At 65.5% G+C, this 20,408-nt stretch overlaps 2 protein-coding genes across 5 annotated transcripts; both read right to left on the bottom strand.

The window, feature by feature from the left end:
- Positions 1 to 1,900: 1,900 nt before the first annotated feature.
- On the bottom strand, positions 1,901 to 8,774 carry RUSC1 (RUN and SH3 domain containing 1). 2 transcript variants are annotated; one of them, XM_044266484.1, is made up of 10 exons: positions 7,306 to 8,774; positions 6,672 to 7,070; positions 5,899 to 5,997; positions 5,683 to 5,759; positions 5,414 to 5,588; positions 5,223 to 5,328; positions 5,008 to 5,054; positions 4,003 to 4,552; positions 3,595 to 3,723; positions 1,901 to 2,595 (listed from the first exon to the last, which is right to left on the bottom strand). In XM_044266484.1, exons 1-10 carry the CDS (start codon positions 8,633 to 8,635, stop codon positions 2,427 to 2,429), a joined length of 3,081 nt encoding a protein of 1,026 aa, XP_044122419.1. In that variant the 5' UTR covers positions 8,636 to 8,774; the 3' UTR covers positions 1,901 to 2,426. The 2 variants fall into 2 exon arrangements, with proteins under 2 accessions (XP_044122419.1, XP_044122418.1); XM_044266483.1 differs by lacking the exon at positions 6,672 to 7,070 and having other exon boundaries at positions 7,300 to 8,773.
- A 922-nt stretch (positions 8,775 to 9,696) lies between these two features.
- On the bottom strand, positions 9,697 to 17,714 carry FDPS (farnesyl diphosphate synthase). 3 transcript variants are annotated; one of them, XM_044266500.1, is made up of 11 exons: positions 17,612 to 17,714; positions 16,914 to 16,952; positions 16,387 to 16,549; positions 14,794 to 14,934; positions 11,887 to 11,967; positions 11,670 to 11,792; positions 11,379 to 11,467; positions 11,223 to 11,295; positions 10,578 to 10,655; positions 10,350 to 10,484; positions 9,697 to 9,951 (listed from the first exon to the last, which is right to left on the bottom strand). In XM_044266500.1, exons 3-11 carry the CDS (start codon positions 16,525 to 16,527, stop codon positions 9,751 to 9,753), a joined length of 1,062 nt encoding a protein of 353 aa, XP_044122435.1. In that variant the 5' UTR covers positions 16,528 to 16,549; positions 16,914 to 16,952; positions 17,612 to 17,714; the 3' UTR covers positions 9,697 to 9,750. The 3 variants fall into 3 exon arrangements, with proteins under 3 accessions (XP_044122435.1, XP_044122436.1, XP_044122434.1); XM_044266501.1 differs by lacking the exon at positions 16,914 to 16,952; XM_044266499.1 differs by lacking the exons at positions 16,914 to 16,952; positions 17,612 to 17,714 and adding an exon at positions 16,630 to 16,907.
- Positions 17,715 to 20,408: the final 2,694 nt, after the last annotated feature.

Below are 20,408 nucleotides of genomic sequence, written 5' to 3'. Positions count from 1 at the left end.
TAACGAACCACTGCACCGCACGTCAGAACTGACACAGCTCTGTATGTGACCTTTGCCAGAATTCCCATTTTTAATCTAGTTTTTAAAAAATAGAGTTGCCTGGGGCTCCTGGGGGGCTCGATGGGTTAAGCATCTGCCTTCGGCTCAGGTCATGATCCTGGGATCGAGCCCCACATCGGGCTCCTTGCTCAGTGGGGAGCCTGCTTCCCCCTCTGCCTGCTGGCCCCCACTTGTGCTCTCTCTCTGACAAAATCTTTTTTTTTTTAAGATTTTATTTATTTGACAGAGAAAGCAAGCGAGCACAAGCAGGCAGCGCAGCAGAAGGAGAAGAAGAAGCAGGCTCCCCACTGAGCAGGGAGCCCAATGTGGGGCTCGATCCCCGAACCCCGGGATCACAACCTGAGCCGAAGGCAGTCACTCAACCAACTGAGCCACCCAGGCGCCTCCAAATAAAATCTTTAAACGAAAAAAATCACAGTTGGCTGCAAGAGCCGGATGTGTGTCGGGCAGGCGGTGCCGCGGGCGCAGAAACAGCACACAGCCCTGCTTCCTAAGTTCTTCGGCCTTGATCACGTAAGCGCTGCTCCCACTACGGCTGTTCCAGACAACACGGGCGAGTGACAGTGACAGCACAGAGCGGCGCCCTCACATCTGCGCCACTTCCTGACACTCCGCAAAGCCTGTGCGGCTCACGGCATCCGCAAGCCTGAGAGAGGCCGGCAGCCGGGACGACAAAACAGTGCCAGGCCCCAGCGACATGCCAGCACGACTGTTCCGAGTTACCGGGGGACCCCTCCCCATGAGAGCCAGCACATGGGAACAGCAGTCAGGCAGGGCAGACCGGGTCCTGGAAACCGGACGCTGTGACAGCACATGGGAATCACCTGTCCCTGTGCACGTCCTACTGTGAGAAGCACTGCTCCCCACGTCAAAGTCCCGTTCGCTGTTTTATAATTTCATGAGAAAAATAGAAAAAAGAAGAAGAAAATAGAGAAGCTGCGTGACCTTGAGTGCTCCCACTCCCAAGGCTGCAGCTGGCGGCTCCGGGCCGAGTGCGAGAGGACAGCCGTCATGCCAAAGCGCCCTGAGGGGTCAGGTCTCCCGAGACGGCCAGCGAGGAGCCCAGCTGGGGAAGGAGGGGGGCAGCAAGAGGCGGCCGGGAACGGCAGCAACGCGCCAGCCGGCTCCTGAGGACCGCTCCCTGCCCTTCTGTCGCAAGCCTCTTCTCACCTTGACACAAGCTCCCACCGCTGGAGGAAGCTGTCCAGGGTCCTTCCCCCGTGTCCCCTGCCTGGTTCTGTCTCCCCGGCCTGCCGGGAGCTCTCCTGCAGGCAGTCAGGGCCAGCACGCGGCCCCTCCGAGCTCCGCCCGCTGTCCCCACCGGACTGAGACACAGCCGCTTCCACCTGAGCACCTCAGGCCCCTTAGTGTGCCTTTGGAAGCTGCACGGTGGGGACATCAAAAAGATCACTTCTGGGGCGCCTGGGTGGCTCAGTGGGTTAAGCCGCTGCCTTTGGCTCAGGTCATGGTTCCAGGGTCCCGGGATAGAGTCCCACATCGGGCTCTCTGCTCAGCAGGGAGCCTGCTTCCTCCTCTCTCTGCCTGCCTCTCTGCCTACTTGTGATCTCTGTCAGATAAATAAATGGGGCCTTTGAAAGAAAAAGAAAAGAAAAGAAAAAGATCACTTCTGTTACCCTTTAATCCCTCCTAGTGCCTCTGATGGGGTTCTTGGGAGCAGAGGGGCAAGGCCCGCACCTCCCCACACCCCCCTACTTCCTCCAGCTCCCGCCAAACAAGGCAAGGGAGCAGCAAGGTCAGGAGGCAGGCTAGGAAGCGGCCTCTCCCCCTCCCCGCAGCCCCTGTCCCAACACCCCTGTCCCAACACCCAGTGACACACACGTTCTTCTCCCACACTTTATTGGGACAAAGGAGGGGGCAGACCAACACCACAGCCCCGTCCACCGTGGGGTGGGGGGGGCCGGACTTCAGCACCTGGCACAGCTGGAGCACATGATAAATACAGGCGAGGTGGGCGGCGCGCGCGTGGGGGGCATCCACACGCAGGAAGGACACTCGAGAACCTTCCTGTCTGGGGCGGAGGCGCAGGTGGCACTGGCGCAGTCCACTCACAGAGGAACAGGGCAGGGGGCGCGATTTCCATCGTGCAGGTGGGAAGGGAGACATTTCCTTGTGCAGGTGGGAAAGAGGAGAGAGACGCAGAGAAACTCCTTTTCACGTTTCCAGGAGAGCAGAGTTCACTCACACGTGGCACGAGAGGGAGAGGGAGACTGATGTCCCCCCCCCGCAGAACTGGCCGTGGGGGGGGGGGACTCATTCCGCTGCCACCGGGGTGCACAGGTCCGTGGGCCGCGAGCGGTCGGTTCCCGGGGCGCAGGAGGGAGAGGCGGACGGGCCAGGGGCTCGGCCTAGAGGACGAGAGACGTGTACCCCACGGGCACCAGCCCCTCGGCGCCGTCCCGCCCGCAGCGGAGCCAGTCCTCGTCCACCGTGGCCACCACGCGCAGCACCTCCCCGCGCCGGAAGCTGAGCTGGTCCGGTCCCGCGGCCGCGTGGTCACAGAGCGCGCGCACCGCCCTGCGGGGAGCCAGAGGGGCACCAGCTGTCCCCGGGGCGCCTGCCCCACTGCCGGGGCCCACGCATCAGCGGGGGGCGGGGGGGGGGCTGGCTAGATGGGGGGGCGCGGCCACTTATCTGACGCCACCCGCACTCCCTGGGGCTTCAAATCCATCCCCAGCAAACCAGGCGCCTTATCGGAACCTCCCAGGCAGGCCTCCTGGGGGCCCCTCGGGGCAAACACAGCAGCTCCCCCAGGGGCTGCCGGCAGCCCGCGCGGCGCCCACCACTCCGCCCACCCCCCTCTTCCCCTCGCAGGGCCGCATGCTCTCTCTCCGGACCCCAGCCCCGGCTCTGGCCCCCGCCCCAGGCCCGCTCCCCACCACGCGCCCCGAGACCCTCCGGAGACACAGGCCCGCACCCCGTCCCCCGGCCCGCGCCGCTTCCCTAACCGTCCCTCCGAGGCCTCCAGCCGCCGCCGCCCTTACGCCCCACGGGACCAGGGCACAGTTCCTCACCCGCCACACCCGCACCCACAGCCGCACTGGGCCTTCCCCGAGCCCCAGACCCGGCGCCCGAGCACTCCGTCCTTCCCGCCCCGCGCAGCGGCCACACAGCAACTGCGCATGCGCCCGCCGGAATCCCCGCCCGAACCCCCGCCGGAACCCCCGCCGGAACCCCCCGCGGGGCCACCGGCTCCAGGACGCCCCAGGCTCCGGCGTCCGCCCGCCCGTTCCCTCTCGGGCAGCGCGCCGGGCACGCGGTACTTGAAAACCGACGAGGGAAAACCCCAGAAAGCCCACTCGGTGACTGAGAGCGGCCCCCGGAGCCAGAGCCAAAGCAAGGGCGGCACCGGCTCCCCCGGGGACAAGCCTCGTGTCTGCTCCCGGGGGGGCACGCGGACCCGACGCGCCACCAGCAGAGCCTCCATCCCGCTCGCTTCACGCTCCGGCCCCCGCGTCCGCAGAGCAGGGCACAGGCGCGGGGACAAGAGCGTCACGCCCCCCGCCCTCCCCCCACCTGTGGGTCTGCACGACGCTGGCGGCCGAGGCCTCGAGCTCCTCGGGAGGCGACAGCGGCTCGGGAGGGGCGCCGCGCTTCACCAGAGCCAGCACGCTCACGGTCGGGGGCAGCCAGCTGGACGGTCTCCTGGGGGCGAGGACACGGGGTCGCAGAGGTCACCGGCCTTCAGCAAAGGCCCCAAGAACCCAGGACTTCGAAGGTGGGAAGAGGTCAGGAGGGGGCCCCTTCGGAGTTCTTAGGGAGGTGACAACCTCAGACACCAGGAGGGCCGGAGCGCAGGTCACTCGCGGTTCTCACAAAGGTTCTCGGTTCTCTGCTGAGCAGGGAGCGGGGAGCCGCCGCCCGCGGAGCTCCCAGCCGGGCCAAGGGGAGACCCAGGCTCTGAGGGGACCCCCACCCCAGTACCTGGACTTCACGGGTCCTCCGTCCGTTTCCGCCAGGCTCCCAGGCACGCCGAACAGCCTTCCCAGCCACAGGCCTCGGCCGGGCGCTGCGTCCTCCGTGGGCACTGGCCTCGCCTGCGGGCCTCCGGCCGCCGGCCCGGGACGCCACGACCTCCACCGGGGCAGAGGGAAGCCCTCGCTGCCCCCCGAGGCATAGACGCGAGAGGCCTGGGTCAGCTGCTCCCACCAGCTGCCTGATGTGGGGGCGCCGGCGGGAGCCCGAGGGCCGGGAGGTGTCTCCCCCGAGGCCCCCCGAAGGCTCTGGGCCAGCCGTCCTCCCCAATGCAGCACCGCGTGCACCGTCTGCTGCAGGGCCGGGGGCGAGCCCGGCACCTCCGCGGCTGGGGGCGGGCCCAGGGGCAGGTGGTGGTGGTGCTCGAAGAGCAGGTCCAGGTGGAAGGTGAGCACCGAGAGCGGCTGCAGCAGGAGCAGCAGCTCCGTGGACAGGGCGGGGCAGCCTCCCCGAGCCAAGGACAAGAATCCGGTGGGCAGGTACAGGAGGGACAGCAGGCCTGGGGACGAGCAGGCCACCGTCAGCCCCCCAGCCTCCGTCTATGCTGGGAGCTGCAGGGGCGGAGCCCGAGACCCGCAGAACCAGGGGTGACACTGCATGTGAAAAGTCAGGGACCCCAGAGCAACAGTGGGGGTGCACTGGCCTGCAGCCTCACCCAACAAGGCCCCAAGGCTGAGCCAGCATGCCAGAGGGGTGGGGGGAGGACAGCCCAAGGAGACCCTGGGGCAGGTGGGCAGGTGAGGCAGGGGCGGGAGGCAGGGGAAGGAGGAAGAGGCAGGTGGACGGCCTCCGGGCTCGGGAAGTTCCGGGAGGATCTGGGTCTTCCCCCACGGTGGGGCCGGGGGACGCAATGTGGGAGGCACCAAGGAACAGAGGTGGAACTGGGACCCGCAGCAGAGCCAGCCCCCTGGCTTCTCCCCGCCTGCCATCCCGCCCTGCCCGCGGGCATCTGACCTGCATCTTCCTGGAGGCTGGAAAACCACAGCTCCAACTGCTTAGTGCTGGGGACAAAGGACAGCAAGGGCTCAGGGCTGCGCGGCGCCCCTGCCCCTCTGCGTGGGGGATGAGGAGCTTCGAAGAGCGACAAGGCCCCAGCGCCACGGCCCTCCCGTCCGGGACACCCGTGTAGCCTGGGCCGTGGGAGGGGCGCCAGGAAAGCGGCCACTCACTTGAGGAGGCCCAGGATGAAGGCGTGAAAGCGGCTGCGGCTGCTGCTCAGCGGCGCCAGGCGGCTGACCTGGCTGTACAGGGTCCCGAGCGCGCGGCTGCTGGCGCCTGCGGACACCGCGCCGTGAGCCGGGCCCAGCTCCGCCCCGGCCCGCCGGCCCGGGCCCCCGCCCGCCCGCACCCCCGCGCCCACCTGGCTTCACCGACGCCTCCACCACGCTCCAGGGGCTGCTCCTGCGCTGCCCCGTGATGAGGTCCTTCCGGAAGGGCTTCAGCCCGTCGGCCACCAGGGCGTGCAGGGCCGGACAGAGGGTGGTCAGCACCAAGTGACCCACGTCCGGGCTCAGCCGGCTATCCCCCAACTGGGCCTGGAGGCGGCACAACCGACACGTCCCGGGTGGCTGCGGCCCCCTCCCCGCCGCCCGTTCGTGCGGCCGCAGGGCCTCCCACGGGCACCCTCACCTTCTGAACCAAGTTCCGGGCGGCCCCGAAGTGCGAGATGATCTTGTCCACCGAGGCGCTCACGGCTATCAGGAGCCCTGCGAGGGGCGGGCAGGGAGCGCGCGTCTGTGCGGCGCCCGCGCCCGCCCCAGGCCCTCGCAGGCCGCCCCGGGGCCGGAGGACGCGGACCCGCCGCAGCTGCCCCGGAAGCCGGGGTCAGGAGTCCGGGCCTCCTACCTTTCTTCTGCTCCTGCAGCTGCCCAGCCCCGCTCTGGGCTTCTGCCATCCACCGTCGCTGGGCCCCGGGGGCGCCGGCGAACGACCAGGAACTCCGGGCTGGCGTGAAGGAAGAACGCGGCGACGCTTACGAGGGTGACCCGAGGACGCCTGGCTGGCGCACCGGTCGCCCTCGGGCTCACAGCGCCCCGGGCCGGAAGCGAGCTGGGGCAGGGGATGGGCGGGGCGCCTCGCGCTCGCCGTGCCCTCCCCCTCCCGGGCCGCGCGCCCACCTCCGCCCGGTCAGCCCCGGGCCGGACGGCGCGCGCCCCGCCCGCTGGGCCGGTGGAGGGAAAGCAGCCCGGGGAGCACGTGGGGGACCGGGACCAATGGGCAGACAGGCCGGCCGACGAGAATGGGAGGAGACACGGAGGGAGAGGCGACCCTGGGGTCGGGAGGCTGGGAGGCGCGGGCGTGGGCACACCCGGGTCCGGCGCCCGCTTCTCACCCACCCTCCCGAGCGAGGCGGGGGCCGAGCCCCCCGCGTCCCCCGCGCCCCCGGCACCGCACAGGCCCCGGACCGTGCACTTGCTGGCACCCCCTCAGCCCGTGCCCCCCCACGCCCGGGCCTCGAGGTCCAAGGCGCTGCCCCACGGCGGATGGCGGGGGCCGGATGCCCGCCCCCGAACCCGCTGGCGGGCGGGGCCGCGCCGCCTTCCCCGAGGACGCTGGGGCCGGAGGTCCGGCGCGGGGGGGCGGAGCGACCCCCGCGGGCGAGCCCGGGTCCGTCTTACGTAGCCTGGGCGGAGGCGGCGGGCTCCTGGTCCGGCGGGGGGCCTTCGGCGGGCGCGGCGGCGGTGGCAGCGGGGGGGCGGGCACCTGGCAGGGCGGGGGGGCCACGGCGGGGAAGGTGCTGCTTCTGGGAAAGAGCGGGGACAGCAGCAGTGCCAGCTCGGGGCTGGCCAGGCAGGGCAGGGCCCCCCGAGCCGGAGGCGAGTGGGCGCCCACGGGGGACAGGCGGACGGGCAGCAGCTGCTTCTGCGGGGGCCTCGGCGCGCCCAGCAGACGCAGCTCCGCGCGGGGCGGGCCGGCGGCAAGCGCCGGGAGCGGGGTCCCCGCCGCGCCCGCGCCCTCCAGCAGGGGGCGCGCGGCGGCCGCGGACCGCGAGGCGGGGGGCGGCGGGGGGAGGCCGGCTGCAGCGGGGATTGGGGGGCGGCGGGGGCGGGGCGGCAGCCAGGCGGGGCGGGCGGAGAAAGAGGGAGCAGAGAGTTAGTGCCGCAGCCCGGCGGGTCCCCCCAGGGCGTCCCTCCCGGAGCGCTCGCTGGCGGCGGCCGGGAGGGGAGGGGGGCGGGCGGCGTAGACCGGGGGGGCGGGGCCGCAGCCCGGCCCCTCCCCGCCCCGCAGTTCCCCGCGGCCGCTTACCCGCACGGCCGGCCTGCGCGCCCAGCTCCTCCGGCTCCCGGGCGGCGGGGGCCTCCTGGCCAGCCGCGGGGCTGCCCGCCCTGCCCTCCTCGGGCGGCCGCTCGGCGATGGGCTGCAGCCCCGGACGGTTCTTCCTCCTCCGCGGCGGCACGGGCGGGGGCGGGGGCCGGGGCGGCACCAAGGCCCAGCCGGCCGGGGGGTCCCGGGGCGGCACCGGCGGGGGCGGGGCCCGGCTGCGGGAGCGGAGCTCCTTGAAGGTGGTGACTTCCCGGGGCGGCGCGGGGCAGCCGCCGAGCGAGCCGCTGGGGGGCAGCTCGCTGTCGGGCGAGAAGACGATGAGCCAGTCGCTGCGGTCTTTCTTGACCTGCGGCGCCAGGGGCAGCCCCGGGCCTCGCCTGCGCTTCTGGGCCAGCTCGTGGAAGGACGTGATGGTCCGGTGGGCCGCCGGCTCCTCGCTGACGTCACTCCGCCACCCCGCGTCGGTCCTGGAGCTGCCATCAGTCGCTGCCGTGCGGCCTGCCCACCCCGAGTCGAGTTTTGCGGGTCGCGAGTCCCCAGCGATGCTGCAGCCGGAGTCACTGCTCTCCGCGGCTTTCCAGCCCGCGCCCGGCGCCTCCGTGTCGATCTTCCAAATGGGGTTGATCTTCCAGCTGGGCTCGGTTTTCTCAGCGTCGGCTTTCCCGTCATCATCCGCCTCCGGGAGCTCGGAGGCAGGGAGGTCCAGCTCCCCTCCGTCGTCCTCCTCCTCCGGGCCTGGGGAAGGGGGCTCCTGGCAGGTGGTCAGGGCGTTGCAGTTGGAGTCCAAGCCGGGGCCGGGTGGGGAGGAAGCTCCGGAGCAGGAATCGGGCGAGCAGCAGAAGCTGTCCGGAGAGCAGGCTCCGGGGCCGACGGAGCCCAGCGGGGAGCCCTGCTCCAGGGGGACGATGCTGGGCTGAGGGTGGACATCCTCGTCGCCCGGGAGGCCCCGCGAGTACACCGAGATGGGGGACTCGTCGGGACTAAGATCTGAGCAGGAGCTGAGAGAGGAGGAGCAGCCCGGGTCCGAGGGGGAGGCGGCCCCCTCTTCCTCCCGGGCTGGGTCCTGCCGGTTTTCTAAGCTCGGCCCGTGCTCCTGGCAGCATCGGCAGGGCACCGCTGGGCTGTTGGAATTGGCGTCCACCAGGGCCCCGCTGCAGGGCCCCCGGCTCTCCTTGCCCCCGGTGTCCCCGGGGGGAGGGGGTGTGCTCAAGGGCCCCTCCCGCAGCTCCGGACGGCGGGACAGGTGCAGGCCCAGGGAGACGTGCTGGAGGTGGATGTGGTTGAGGTTGCAGAGTAAAGCCCTCTGAGGGGACAGCATCGTGCCGGCGGCGACGGGACGGCCTCTGGAGAATCCGGGAAGTCGGGCCTCTCACCCGCCTACCTGGCAACCGCAGATGCAGACCTGGAAGACGGAGAGTGATGCCCAGCCGGAGAGGACGCGGGCCGCCAGAAGGACACCGAGGTGACGGCCCGCTGCAGCAGGCGTGAAAGGCGCCGGCCGCTTTGGACAGTTTTTCAATGAGACGCAAACGTCCACACTGCAGTATTTGCAGGTGGAGCCGGAGGGAGCCCCCCGGGACTGGGGCGGGGAGGGTCAGAGAATGCGGCTGCGCTCTGGATCTCCGTGGAGGAGCGGGGGCTTGGAAAAGGATGGGGCCCAGAATGGAGCCCCGGATCCTCTCTGCGGCAGTCTGGCCCTGCACCGCCCCCCACCACCACCATTTCCCCACCCTGCCCTTCACTCCCAGGGGAAGGGGCCGAGGCAGGCCCCGCCCAGATGCCCGTTAACGGGGTGGGGGGAGGCGCGGCTGGCTGGCTAATGCGGGCAAGGGGCGGGCGTGGGGACAGAGACCGAGTCCGATGCGCGGAGAGGTGGGCCCGCCGACCCCCGCGGCCTCGGTGCCGCTCTGCTCGGACCCCGCGCCTGCCCGTTCTCTCCGCGCTCGTCTCCGTCCCCCGGGCGCCGCCCCACTCCTCCTCCGTGCAATGCTCCTGCTCCCCTCTCCCGCACCCCCCGGGGCCCCGATGCTCCATCCACACCCACCGCCGAGCCCCCCCCTCACCAGGGTCCTCCTGCAGCCGCCGCAGCTGGGCTCCTCCACGACTCCCAAGGTCCCCGCCAGACCGCACCGACTGGAAGGGGGGCGCTAGGACAACCCGCCGGCGCCGCGCAGCCGCGCCCCTTCACGCAGAGGTGGGGCGGGGCCCGGGCCCAGCCCCCATCGCCTGACGTCGTGCGCGTGTCCCCCACCTAGGCCGGCGCGCGGCGTCGAGGCCTGACGCTTCCGGTGCTGACGGGCCCGCGAGGCCAGCCCCGGGGATCCCGGCCGCCCCCCACCCCTGCCTGGGCTGCCAGAAGCAGGCGCAGAAGAACCACAGGAAGCTTCGATAATTTATTGAGAGCCGCCCCGCCCCGCCCGCGCAGCCTCCAGGTCACTTCGTCCTCTTGTAGAGCCTGTGCGCCAGCCCCAGGAAGATGGTCCGCAGCAGGGGCGACGCGTACTGCTCGATGAGGCCCAAGAGGCGGGCGTAGCTGTCCTCCTCGTACTGCGCGAACACGGCGGGCAGGTCCAGCTCCTCGTACAGCGCCTTCACCCAGGCCACCTTCTCGGCCTCCTTCTGCCCGTAATTCTCCTGGAAGGGGCGGGAGGCAGGGAAAGGGCTTAGCACCCCCGCCAGGCCCCTCAACCACACATTCCAGCCTCCGTCGTCAAGGGCTCTGGAGCGCCTGCGGTCTTGTCCTTTGCGGCCGGCAAACCCTCGGACAGCAGCTCGGGCCGGTTTCCTCCACCGCGGCACTACCAAGGCCCGGGCTGCCTAAAAACGGTGGGGGCTGCTGTGTGCAAGGGGAAGGGGGGGGTGCCGTCTGGAGGTTTATCTGGCCTCTACCCACGAAGAGCCCCATAGCACGTGACAGAAAACGTGTGCTGATGTTGCCAGGCGTCCCCTGGGGTGCACAGTCTCCACCACCCCCTTGAGAATCCTTGCTCTATCCCTTCCTGGGAGCTCTGGGGTCGCGGCCGCACAGGAACCTGCAGCAGCCGGCGCTGTTCCGGGGACGCCCGCTGCAGACACTGAACCACCAGCCAGCTGCATTTGTTGTCCTGGATGTCCGTGCCGATCTTGCCCGTCACAGCGGGGTCCCCAAAGAGGTCGAGGTAATCGTCCTGGGCAGGGGGCAGAGGAGGACACGTGAAGAGGCCCCACGCAGGCCCTGGAGCTACGGCCGCCCGGCCCCCTGCCTTCCCACGCCTTCCCACCTGGATCTGGAAGAACTCCCCCATCTGCAGCAGGATCTCCTTGGCGTTGGCGTGCTGCTTCTCACCATCGATGCCCGCCTACGGCGAAAACGGAACCAATAAGCCAAACACCAGGGGGGCCTTCACTTTCCTTGCTGCATCTCCCAGATCCCCTCCCCTCTCTGTTCAGACGGCCCTGGCTTGGGGGCCCGAGGACGTCTTGGTGGTCCGACCTCTAGCGCGCCTCTTCCCGCGAGGCCCTCCGGCATGTGCCCTCAGACAGGAGGCCAGCGCCTGCCCAGCCCAACTCAGTCTTCCTGCTCCTGCCTGGATCGAATGGGAACTTGGGAGAGGCCGCGGCGAGCAGGCCGTCCGGCCACGGGCCTCTGCACCTGGTCTTCTTCGGCTCAGTGTGAAACCACCCCCATCCCGACCAGATGGAGGGCATCGTGCTCCCCCAAGGCGGGCGGACCCCTCGCATATCCCGGCCTCCGCTGGCCTTCACAAAAATCTTGAGGGGACTCCATCATCGCACAGACCCCTTCAGACCTTCAGTGACTTGCCCGGGGTCACAGGCCAGACAGCAGATTGTCCGAAGTTGTCTGCTTTGTGCCGTCTGCCCAAAAGCCCCATCGGTGGGCAGCAAGGGGTGAGAGGCTCACTCACCATATACATGGCGGCAGCCACAGGGAGGTAGAACGAGTAGAAAGCGGTCTTATACTTGACAATAGATTTGTACCTGAGTAGGGGGAGAAGGTCAAGTCCTCAGAAGGAAAGCCCGCGGCAGAGCCCTCCCTCACCGCCCAGTTCCCCGTCCTTCACCTCTTCTCAGTGAATCTGCAAAGATCCACGTTGCCCTGGGGGGCTGTGATGAGGTCCAGAGTCTGTCCGATCTCAGTCTGATAGGAACTCTGAGGAGGAGGGAGATGGCCCCTGAGCTGGGCTTTCTCTGAAACCCTGAAAGGCAGGGCCCCCAGCCCACACCACAGGCCGAGACAGCGCTGCCCAGCTCCGTTCCCTTCCAGGCGAACCCGGTGACACCCCCAACCCCGAAACCCCCGAGGCTGTGCCAGCTGCGGACAGCCTGGCCCAGAGCCCGGGCCTGCGCCGCACCTGGAGGAAAAGTTCCAGCAGGTTCAGGTAATAGGGCTGCTGCCGGCAGCAGAGCTTGAGCAGGCGGTAGACACACGCCTCCAGGAGCAGGGCGTCGTTGATGGCGTCCAAACCGATGCCCGGCTGGCGGGGACACGGAGGCAAACAAGCCGTGAGCCCCCGGCCATGCGGAACAGCTCCGCGTGCTGTGACGCCCCCGAGGCCTGGCCCACTCTACCTTCTGATACCAGCAGATCTGCCCCCGCCGGGTGAGGGAGGAATCCATGATGTCGTCGCACACCAACAAGAAGGCCTGCAGCTGCAGAAGGCACACGGGACTCAGCCGCGGGGCTCCTGCCAGCGCCCCTCCGACCCGCCGCGGGGCTGTCGCTGCTGCCCCGCGCTGAGCGAGGAAGGGCAGTCGGGCCAGAGAGCGAGGCCCGCTGTTCTGTGCTGTGGGAGATTCTAGGACCTCGCTGTTCAGGCTTCCCAGCGACGACTCGGGAGAGGCCGGCGGGGCTCACCCATCACCTCGCGGGCAGCCCTGGTCACGGGAGGCCCGGGCGTCGCACCCTGCGGGCTTCTCTCGCCAAGAACCTGAGCGAGTGCTTATGCCCCCCCACCCCCGTGGCGCCTTCCACGGACTTCTGCAAGGAAAGGAGGCCCGACCCATGTCGTCCCCAGGCCCTCCGCTCACACGGGACAAAGCCACACTTCTGGGGACCGCCAGGCCAGAGCCGCGGCCTCCCTCGGCCCCGTTTGTCTGCGGGTCTGCAACGTGTAACGTGCAACCTCGCCAGCGGCAGCCGAGGGTCTCTCCTCTGGGTGCCGGCCGGCCTCGGAGGCCCAGGACGAGCTGGTTTTCCCAGCAGGTTGTTCAGTCCCCGGAGGCTGGGACGTGTGCCCTCCTGGGGGCCGAGCACGGCACTGCCCCAGAGCCGGTGTGTCCTAAACACCTAACGAATGCGACACTGTCATGTACCCCAGACATCCCGCGTTCAGGCTACACCTTCCAAGCCTGGATCAGGACGTGGTTTTAGACCTTGGCTCCGTCCTGCTGTGTGGGCCTGTGGGTCGGCCTCGCTCAGATTCCCCGACACTGCCCGTGGCCTCCAGCGCGCTCAGTGTGCCGCGGCCTGCGGCGGCCACGGCTCTTGCCCCAGGTGACCCCTTGAGGAAGGAGGCGCCGATCTGCACCCGTATCTCTGGCCGCACTCGGGCTTTCCACGCGGGAGGTGTGTGTATTTATGGGGCGCTGACTTGGGGCCCCTGAGGCCACAGGCCCCTGCCTCCTCCACCTGCTTTCAACCAAGGTGTTCTCCAAAGGGCATCACTGCAGGGCCTCCCTCATGCCCCTCTGCCCCACAGCAGTGGTTCTTAACCCAAATGCACTTCCTCTTTATTAGGGGACCTTTAAAAAAACAAGATACCAGCGCCAGAGTCCCACACCCGGTCAATTAAGAGAGAAATCGATCCGCAGTATTAGTTGCGGGGAAGGGCCTGTTCCGACGATTAAGGCCTGAAGAACCGAGAACCGCCAAACACGGTACCCTTGATGCGATCTTAGATGCTTAAAAACGAAACAAAAAAACCTAGAACAGACATTCTGGGGAGAGTCAGAAATATGTAAATACGGACTATGCACTAGACACTATCACTGTTACTGGGGTCTGAACGTGTCCCCCCAATGCACACACTGAAACCCTAACCATCAGAGCTGCCCAGCCCCTTCCCCACAAGGGGCTGCGGCAGGCAGGGGCTGCTGAGCCAGGAGGGGGCCCCCCAACCACAACGGGGCCTTGGTCTTTGACTTCCAGCTTCCAGAAGTCGACAAAATAAAGCTCTGTTCTTTCTAAGCTACCCGGTGTGCAGTCTTTCGTTGGGGCGACCCGAGTGAACTGAGACAGATGTGACCAGGGCACGGTGCTGAGGTGGGCAAATGTCCTCGCTCCTAGGTGGTGACGGCTGAAATGGACTGGAGGACACGAGGCAGGAGGAGAAGATAAAAGCGGAAATTGTCACAGAAGTCCCCCGAGCGAAAACAACAGTGGACAGCTCAGAAGGCGTCCTGGCAACCTGGCAGGTGCTGGCCCCGCGGCCGCGTGTCACCCAACTCCCCGCCCCCGCTACTCCCCGGGGACCAGCTCTGACTCAGCTCTGACTTGCGCCATGTCCTTCTATCTACCAGGTGACCTGCCCTGACCCCACAGCTCTGCTCCTCTGTTCTGCCCAGACCCGCCCAGCCTCCCTGCCTTGCCCCGCAGTGTGTATGGGCTCCTTGGTCCCCAGCGCCCAGTCCCACAGTGACGCCACTGTCCCTTTCCCTCCTTGGAGGCAGATCCCTCCTCCCCAGCCCCATCTCAATTCCAGGCTCCACTGCTCTGACAGTTCCACCCGCGCTGCCCCAGCGGAGGAGGTGGTGTGGTTGGCCCCAAGCACATCACACCCTCTTGAGGTAGCTGCTCCTTTCCACACGCCAGGTCCTGAGTGCCTTCCCTTCTGACCCCACTGCCACCCTCCTCGGGGCTCCTGGCCATTAATGAAGCTCTCAGGCTAGGCAAGGAAACCGTACCCCTCCTCAGGGGCAAACGAGTGAGTACGGGAGACAAGGACACATGGGGACTGGAGCCAGCCGGAGAGCGAGCCACACAGGCACATGTGCCTGCCGGCCGGGCGAGGCTTCACCACCAGCCGCTGATGCTGCGAGGGACCCTGGGCGCAAATGTAGAAATTTCCCAAGCGATGCTAGAAATCTGGGTTTTTATGCGACCTCTCCTTAAGTTTAGAGCACTTCGCTTTAGGAAATGGCCGGCGGGCTGCAAGCCTTCCGTCTCTGCTTCAGAACTGCCCCTGGAAGAACTATGTCACGCTGACGGCTGTCCTCGCTCAGAGGAAAGAACGGACATCTTTATGCCCGGCTCCAAGGCCCCGGCCCACAGCGGGTTCAGTCTGTAGATGAAAAGCGCTCCCACAGGCAAAGGGGTCCCTGCGTTTGTTAACCCTTAGAGTGAATCACGGCTAAATCTGACTAATAATGCCCAGAAACACATGGAGAAATTGTCTCAAACTCATCCCTCCCCTTCTCCCCAAGGACAGCTCCCACCCTGGCGAGGCCCCCGCATCTCCTGCCGTTCCCGCCCCTTACCAGCTCCACACACCAGCCCACGGTCAGGGCCCGCCCAAGGCTCTCGGCGTCCAGCTTGCCAGGCTCCACCAGCTCCCGAAATGCTATGAGCACCGTCAGACCCCGATGGTACTTGCCCCCAGTCGCATTGTACTCCACGACCTGGGGGCGAGGGCAGAGGGACAAGACAGCAGGTTCCGCAGAGCGCCCACTCTTAAGACTTCTCCCAGCCCTCTCCCGCTTCCAACCCAGACTGGATTTTAACCTCCTCAGGCCCCATTCCTCCTCCAAGAGCCTCTGGAATTGCGCCTTGGCTGCCATCTCCAAATCCCGGAGCACAGCTGGAAAGGTACCCCCCCAAGCCTGGGCTCTCTTTGCCTGGTCTTCCTCAGGACATTTGTTTCCCTTTAAGTAGGCTCCACGCTCAACACGGGGCTTGAACTCACGACCCTGAGATCAAGAGTCACACGCTCGACTGATTAAGCCAACCTGGCACCCCGTTCCTCAGTAAGTGGTAAGGCTCCATGCTGCACAGCAGAATCTGCTCCGGAGCCCACAACAGGGCTCGTTCGCAGGGAAACCTCTATACATGCCATTAGAATGGCTGGTACGTTCCGGTCTCTGCTTCCCAGCTTCCAGCCCCATCCCCACCTCTCCTAGACTTCCCTGCCACCCACCCCCCACACTGTTCAAACCATCAGCAAACGAAAAGCCTGTCTCACTGGAGGAAAGATCAGGCTCCCAAAGTTGGCCGGAAGTGCGCTCAGGAGGGGGAGGGGACCCAGGCCTATCGCCTCCTGCTGGGAGCTCTCTTTTTGCCTCCTGCTGCCCTGCTGTCCCCCACGCCCCCCACCCCCCGGTCCAGCGGGAAAACCTCCCTTCTATTCGTCATCCCAGTGTAGGCAAACCTTCTCCTTGGTTCTCCTCAAACAAATGAGACAGTATTTATAAAAAGATTTACTAGATACCCTAAAAGAATAAAAAAATTAGGCAGCTCAAATATACCAGCCGAACTTCCTGTCCTGGAGTAGAGGTTTCATTTCGTTTCTTCTCTTTTTTTGATTACTTATTTACTTTAGTGGGAGGAACAGAGGAAGGAGACAAAGTCTTAAGCAGACTCCACACTGAGTGCAGAGCCCGACACAGGGCCTGATCTCATAACCCATGAGTTCATGACCTGACCAGAAAATAAGAGTCAGAAGCTTAACTGAGTGAGCCACCCAGGCGCCCTGGAGGAGGGTTTCTGGTGATGCCCAGCTTCCCCGGAAGCTCCTCGGCCTGCCTTCTTTCCAGGTCCCGGACAAGTGGCACCTGAGAACTCCTGGATCCCTAATTCCCTTTCTCAACAAAACCCAAGACATAGCAGGCACCCCAGGGGCCTCCACCGCAGAGAACACAGTCTGGATGACTCACCTGAACCACGAGCAGGGCGGGTAGGCTGCGTGAGGGTCCCTGCTCCCTCCCTGCCCCCTCCAGAAGAGACCCAGAGTCACTCAGGTAAAAGCCGCCCCTCCTCTCACCCCGGTGTCCAAGATCCCCCAAAAGCCACAGCTGGATCCCACACATCTACAGAGTGAACCCCAGATTAAGTCTCTGAAGTCACCAATCCTTCACCTCCTTGAGCCGGGCAATGGCATCTCCCGTCTCTGGGTGGCCCACGCCATCCTCGGTCAGCACCTTGACAATCTCGGAGAAGTGCTGGATGAAATCCTGCTTTGCCTGGGCGTACGGGTCCGATTTCTGGTCTCCGTTCATTGTGAGGGAGGAGTAAAGTGCTCTGTGGAGAGAGGAAAGCCAAGTCAGAAACCTGAGCAGCTGCTTCCCTCCCCGAGGCCCCTCACCCCCCACCACACTCACCGAGGCTCCTCTGTCCACGCTTGGCACCAGCAGCGGGCACCATGCCAGGCCCCCAGGACTGGACACCCGCGCACCAGGGAGGGACGCCGAAGGGGACCCAGCCACCTCTCCCGGGGCACCCAGCAGGGGGCTGGCAGCAAGAAGACGCCCACAGATCTCAGCCAGCGGGACAGGGGCATCATGGGGGTGGCATAGGGAGGGGGCACCGAGCACTCCCTGCAGGGCAAGCACCAAAGGCAGATGCACGGCGGGGGCTCCTCAGGTCATCCCCACCACTCTTTTACCTCTGGGCCCAGAACGCCGCGCTCTCTGCTGAGCTGGGCCTGAGGGCATTTCCAGAGAGAAGGAAATGCAAGGAGCAAAAGGCATCTGGTGACCGACAGTCAGCGAGTCGCACTTCACCCAGAGCGCACGTGAAGCAACTCAGAGCCACCTAACCGTCCCCTCCAGCGCCGACTCCTGCAGCGAGCCTCCGGAATCGCCCCCCTCTCGGCTTCCTCCCCCAAGCCCTGGGACACAGCCGGAGCAGTCCGCACTAGAGCTCCGGAGGACGAGGGCCGGGGGCGCCCGGGCAGCGCCCTGCTTGACGGGGGCCAGCTGAGGCTCTAGCACGCAGGAAGACCCGGCGGCAGCGGCGCCAAGTCTAGAACCCGGGTCCCCCCGGTAGGCGGGGAAAGGGCTGTGCAGGCTCGGGGACACCCCAAGAGGAGGAGAACTGCGCCGGAACCGCGGGACCACGGACACGAGGTCCCGGGCTCGGGGACTGGGCGCCCCGAGCCTCACAGGCAGCGCTGGGACCGCTCGGCCAGCCTCGGAGCAACACGGGGCGGCCGAGGAGGCTGAGGCCGCACACAGCCGGAACACCGGCAGGTCGGGCCACCGGCCCCCGACACGGGGGATCTCCTGGGCCCCGCGGTAGTGCCACGGAAATGGGGCTGAGGCTCCCACCGCCGCCCCAGTCCCAGCCGGAGACCTCTCTCACCTGCTCCTGGATGCTGCCTTTTGGTCCAGTCCTAGCCGGGAACTCGGGAAAGCCGCTCCGCTCGGCGCGCGGCCCTCTGGGTCCGGTAGTTCCCGAGCTCCCTTCCCTCCGGACGGAAAAGCCTCACCAGACTACAATTCCCGGCATGCGCGGGAGGGACAGGACCACACGATCTCTCGCGGGCCGACTGGGCGGAGACGAGCCGCGCTGATTGGCTGCTTCCCCTCGTGTGAGTATGGGGCCCTGGGAAGGACAACCAATGGCAGGGCTGCGTCCCGGGCGGGTGGAGCCGGCCTGCGCCGGCCGCGGAGGCGGGAGCGGGGATGAAGGTCAGGCTGCGGCCCCGCCCCCCTGCACGCAGTAGCGGTCGGTATCTCCGCGCGCGGCTGGGCGGCGGGCAGGGCTGCAGCGGGACCCGCTTCGCCGCGGGCGGACCGCTCGGTGTCTCCGGCCCTCCGCGGACTTTCCCCGTCTGCTCCACGAGGGCAGCGCCCGGAACCGGCTGCTCCGATCGCTCGCGGGGCGGGAGGAGCGGGGCCGGGGCCGGGGCCCGCAGCCTCACCGCCACACCGGCTGCCCGCGCAGACGCGGGACGCCACCGCCTGAGAAGGGGCCTCGGACCGCAAACCACCCGAGTCGTCGACGGGAGCAGAAGTCCTGTGCGGGGTGTCCGCGCGCCCGCCGCTCCGCCGCAGCCCCGGGCAGGTGCCGTCGGCGCTGCCGGGCGGGAGTGACGGACGCAGCCCGCAGCCCACTTCGGAGCGGCCGGGGCCGCAGCTACGGAACATCCGCGGGGACGACCGGAGCCGACCGCGCAGCAGGTGCCGAGCACAGCCCCGACGGGCCGAACCCAGCGACGGGCAGCCTCGGGAGGAGACGAAGAAAGCGCTGCGAGCGGCCGCCGCGTCTGAAACGACGGGACACGGCGCCTGCCTTCTGCCCAGCTCGCGGTCTCAGGGTCCTGGGATCGAGCCCCGCATCGGGCCCTCTGCTCAGCCCCTCTGCCTGCCTCTCTGCCTGCTTGTGATCTCTGTCAAATAAATAAATAAAATCTATAAATAAATAAATACTTAAGAACAAAAGTTAACCCATTTGTACATTGACAACTATAAAACACTGCGGACAAAGACTAAAGAACACCGAAACAAATGGAAAACAGCCGTATTCCTGGAGCAAAGACTTAATATTGTTAAGATGTCACGCAAAGCAATCTACAGATTCAACACAATCCCTGTCAAAATTCCAACGGATTTTTCTGCAGCTATGGAAAGACAATCTGCCAATGCGTATGGGGTTAGAAAGGGACCCTGGATGGCTAAAATAATCTGGATACTGGCGCCTAGGTGGCTCAGTGGGTTAGGGCCTCTGCCTTCAGCACAGGTTATGATCCCAGGTTCCTAGGATCGAGCCCCATGTCGGGCTCTCTGCTCAGCGGGGAGCCTGCTTCCTCCTCTCTCTCTCTCTCTCTGCCTCTCTGCCCACTTGTGATCTCGGTCTGTCAAATAAATAAATAGAATCTTTAAAAAAAATAATAAAATAAAATAAATAAATAATAATAAATATAATAATCTGGATAAACTCACACTTCCCAGTTTCAAAATGTACTACACGACTATGATAATCAAAACAATGTGGTCCTGGCATAAGGATAGACCTACTGACCAAGGAAACAGAATTGAGAGTCCAGAAATAAACTCATACATCTATGACCAGTATGTAGGTTGGTTTGTTTTAGGATTTTATTTATTCATTTGAGAGAGAGATGGAGCACACAAGCAAGGGGAGAGGCAGAGGGAGTGGGAGAAGCAGGCTCCCCGCTGAGCCAGCTGGAAGCCTGATGTGGGCTGGGTCCCAGGCCCTGGAGACCATGACAGGAGCCAGAGGCAGACACCCACCCCTGTGAGCCACCCAGGCGCCGCCACCAACAGGTTTTTTGCAGAGGCACCAAGTCCACTAAATGGGGAAAGGACAGTCTCTTCAAGAAATGGCACCAGGGGGGCGCCTGGGTGGCTCAGTGGGTTAAGCCGCTGCCTTCGGCTCAGGTCATGATCCCAGGGTCCTGACATCGAGCCCCACATCGGGCTCTCTGCTCAGCGGGGAGCCTGCTTCCCCCCCGTCTCTCTGCCTGCCTCTGCCTGCTTGTGATTTCTCTCTCTCTCTCTTTCTCTGGCAAATAAATAAATAAAATCTTTAAAAAAAAAAAAAAAAAGAAATGGCACCAGGTAAACCCAACTGTCTTTCCTCAGGCAAAAGAATGAAGTTGGACTCCTCCCTCACACCACATGCAAAAATTAACTCCGAATGGATTAAAATCTATATAAAGAAGATAAAACCATAAAAAAAATCTTAGAAGAAAACGTAGAGATAAGCCTTCAGACCTTGTCTTTAATGGTGGGTTTTTTGAAGATTTTTTTTAAGATTTTATTTATTTATTTGACAGACAGAGATCACAAGCAGGCAGAGAAGCAGGCGGAGAGAGGAGGAAGCAGGCTCCCCGCTGAGCAGAGAGCCTGACGTGGGGCTCGATCCCAGGACACCAGGATCGTGACTTGATCTGAAGGCAGAGGCTTGAACCCACTGAGCCACCCAGGCGCCCAAGAATTATTATTTTTTAAAGATTTTATTTATTTATGTGACAGAGAGAGAGTACAGCAGGGGCAGTAGCAGCCAGAGAAACAGGGAGAAGCAGGCTCACTGAGCAGCGAGCCGGATGAGGGACTCCATCCCCAATCCAGGACCCTGGGATCATGACCTGAGCCAAAGGCAGACACTTAACCGACTGAGCCACCCAGGCGCC

The sequence above is a fragment of the Neovison vison genome, chromosome 10 (genome assembly GCF_020171115.1).
Source record: "Neovison vison isolate M4711 chromosome 10, ASM_NN_V1, whole genome shotgun sequence".
Classification (NCBI taxonomy): Eukaryota; Metazoa; Chordata; class Mammalia; order Carnivora; family Mustelidae; genus Neogale; species Neogale vison.
The sequence above is the reverse complement of the archived record's forward strand: the minus strand, read 5'-3'. Positions and strand labels throughout refer to the sequence as shown.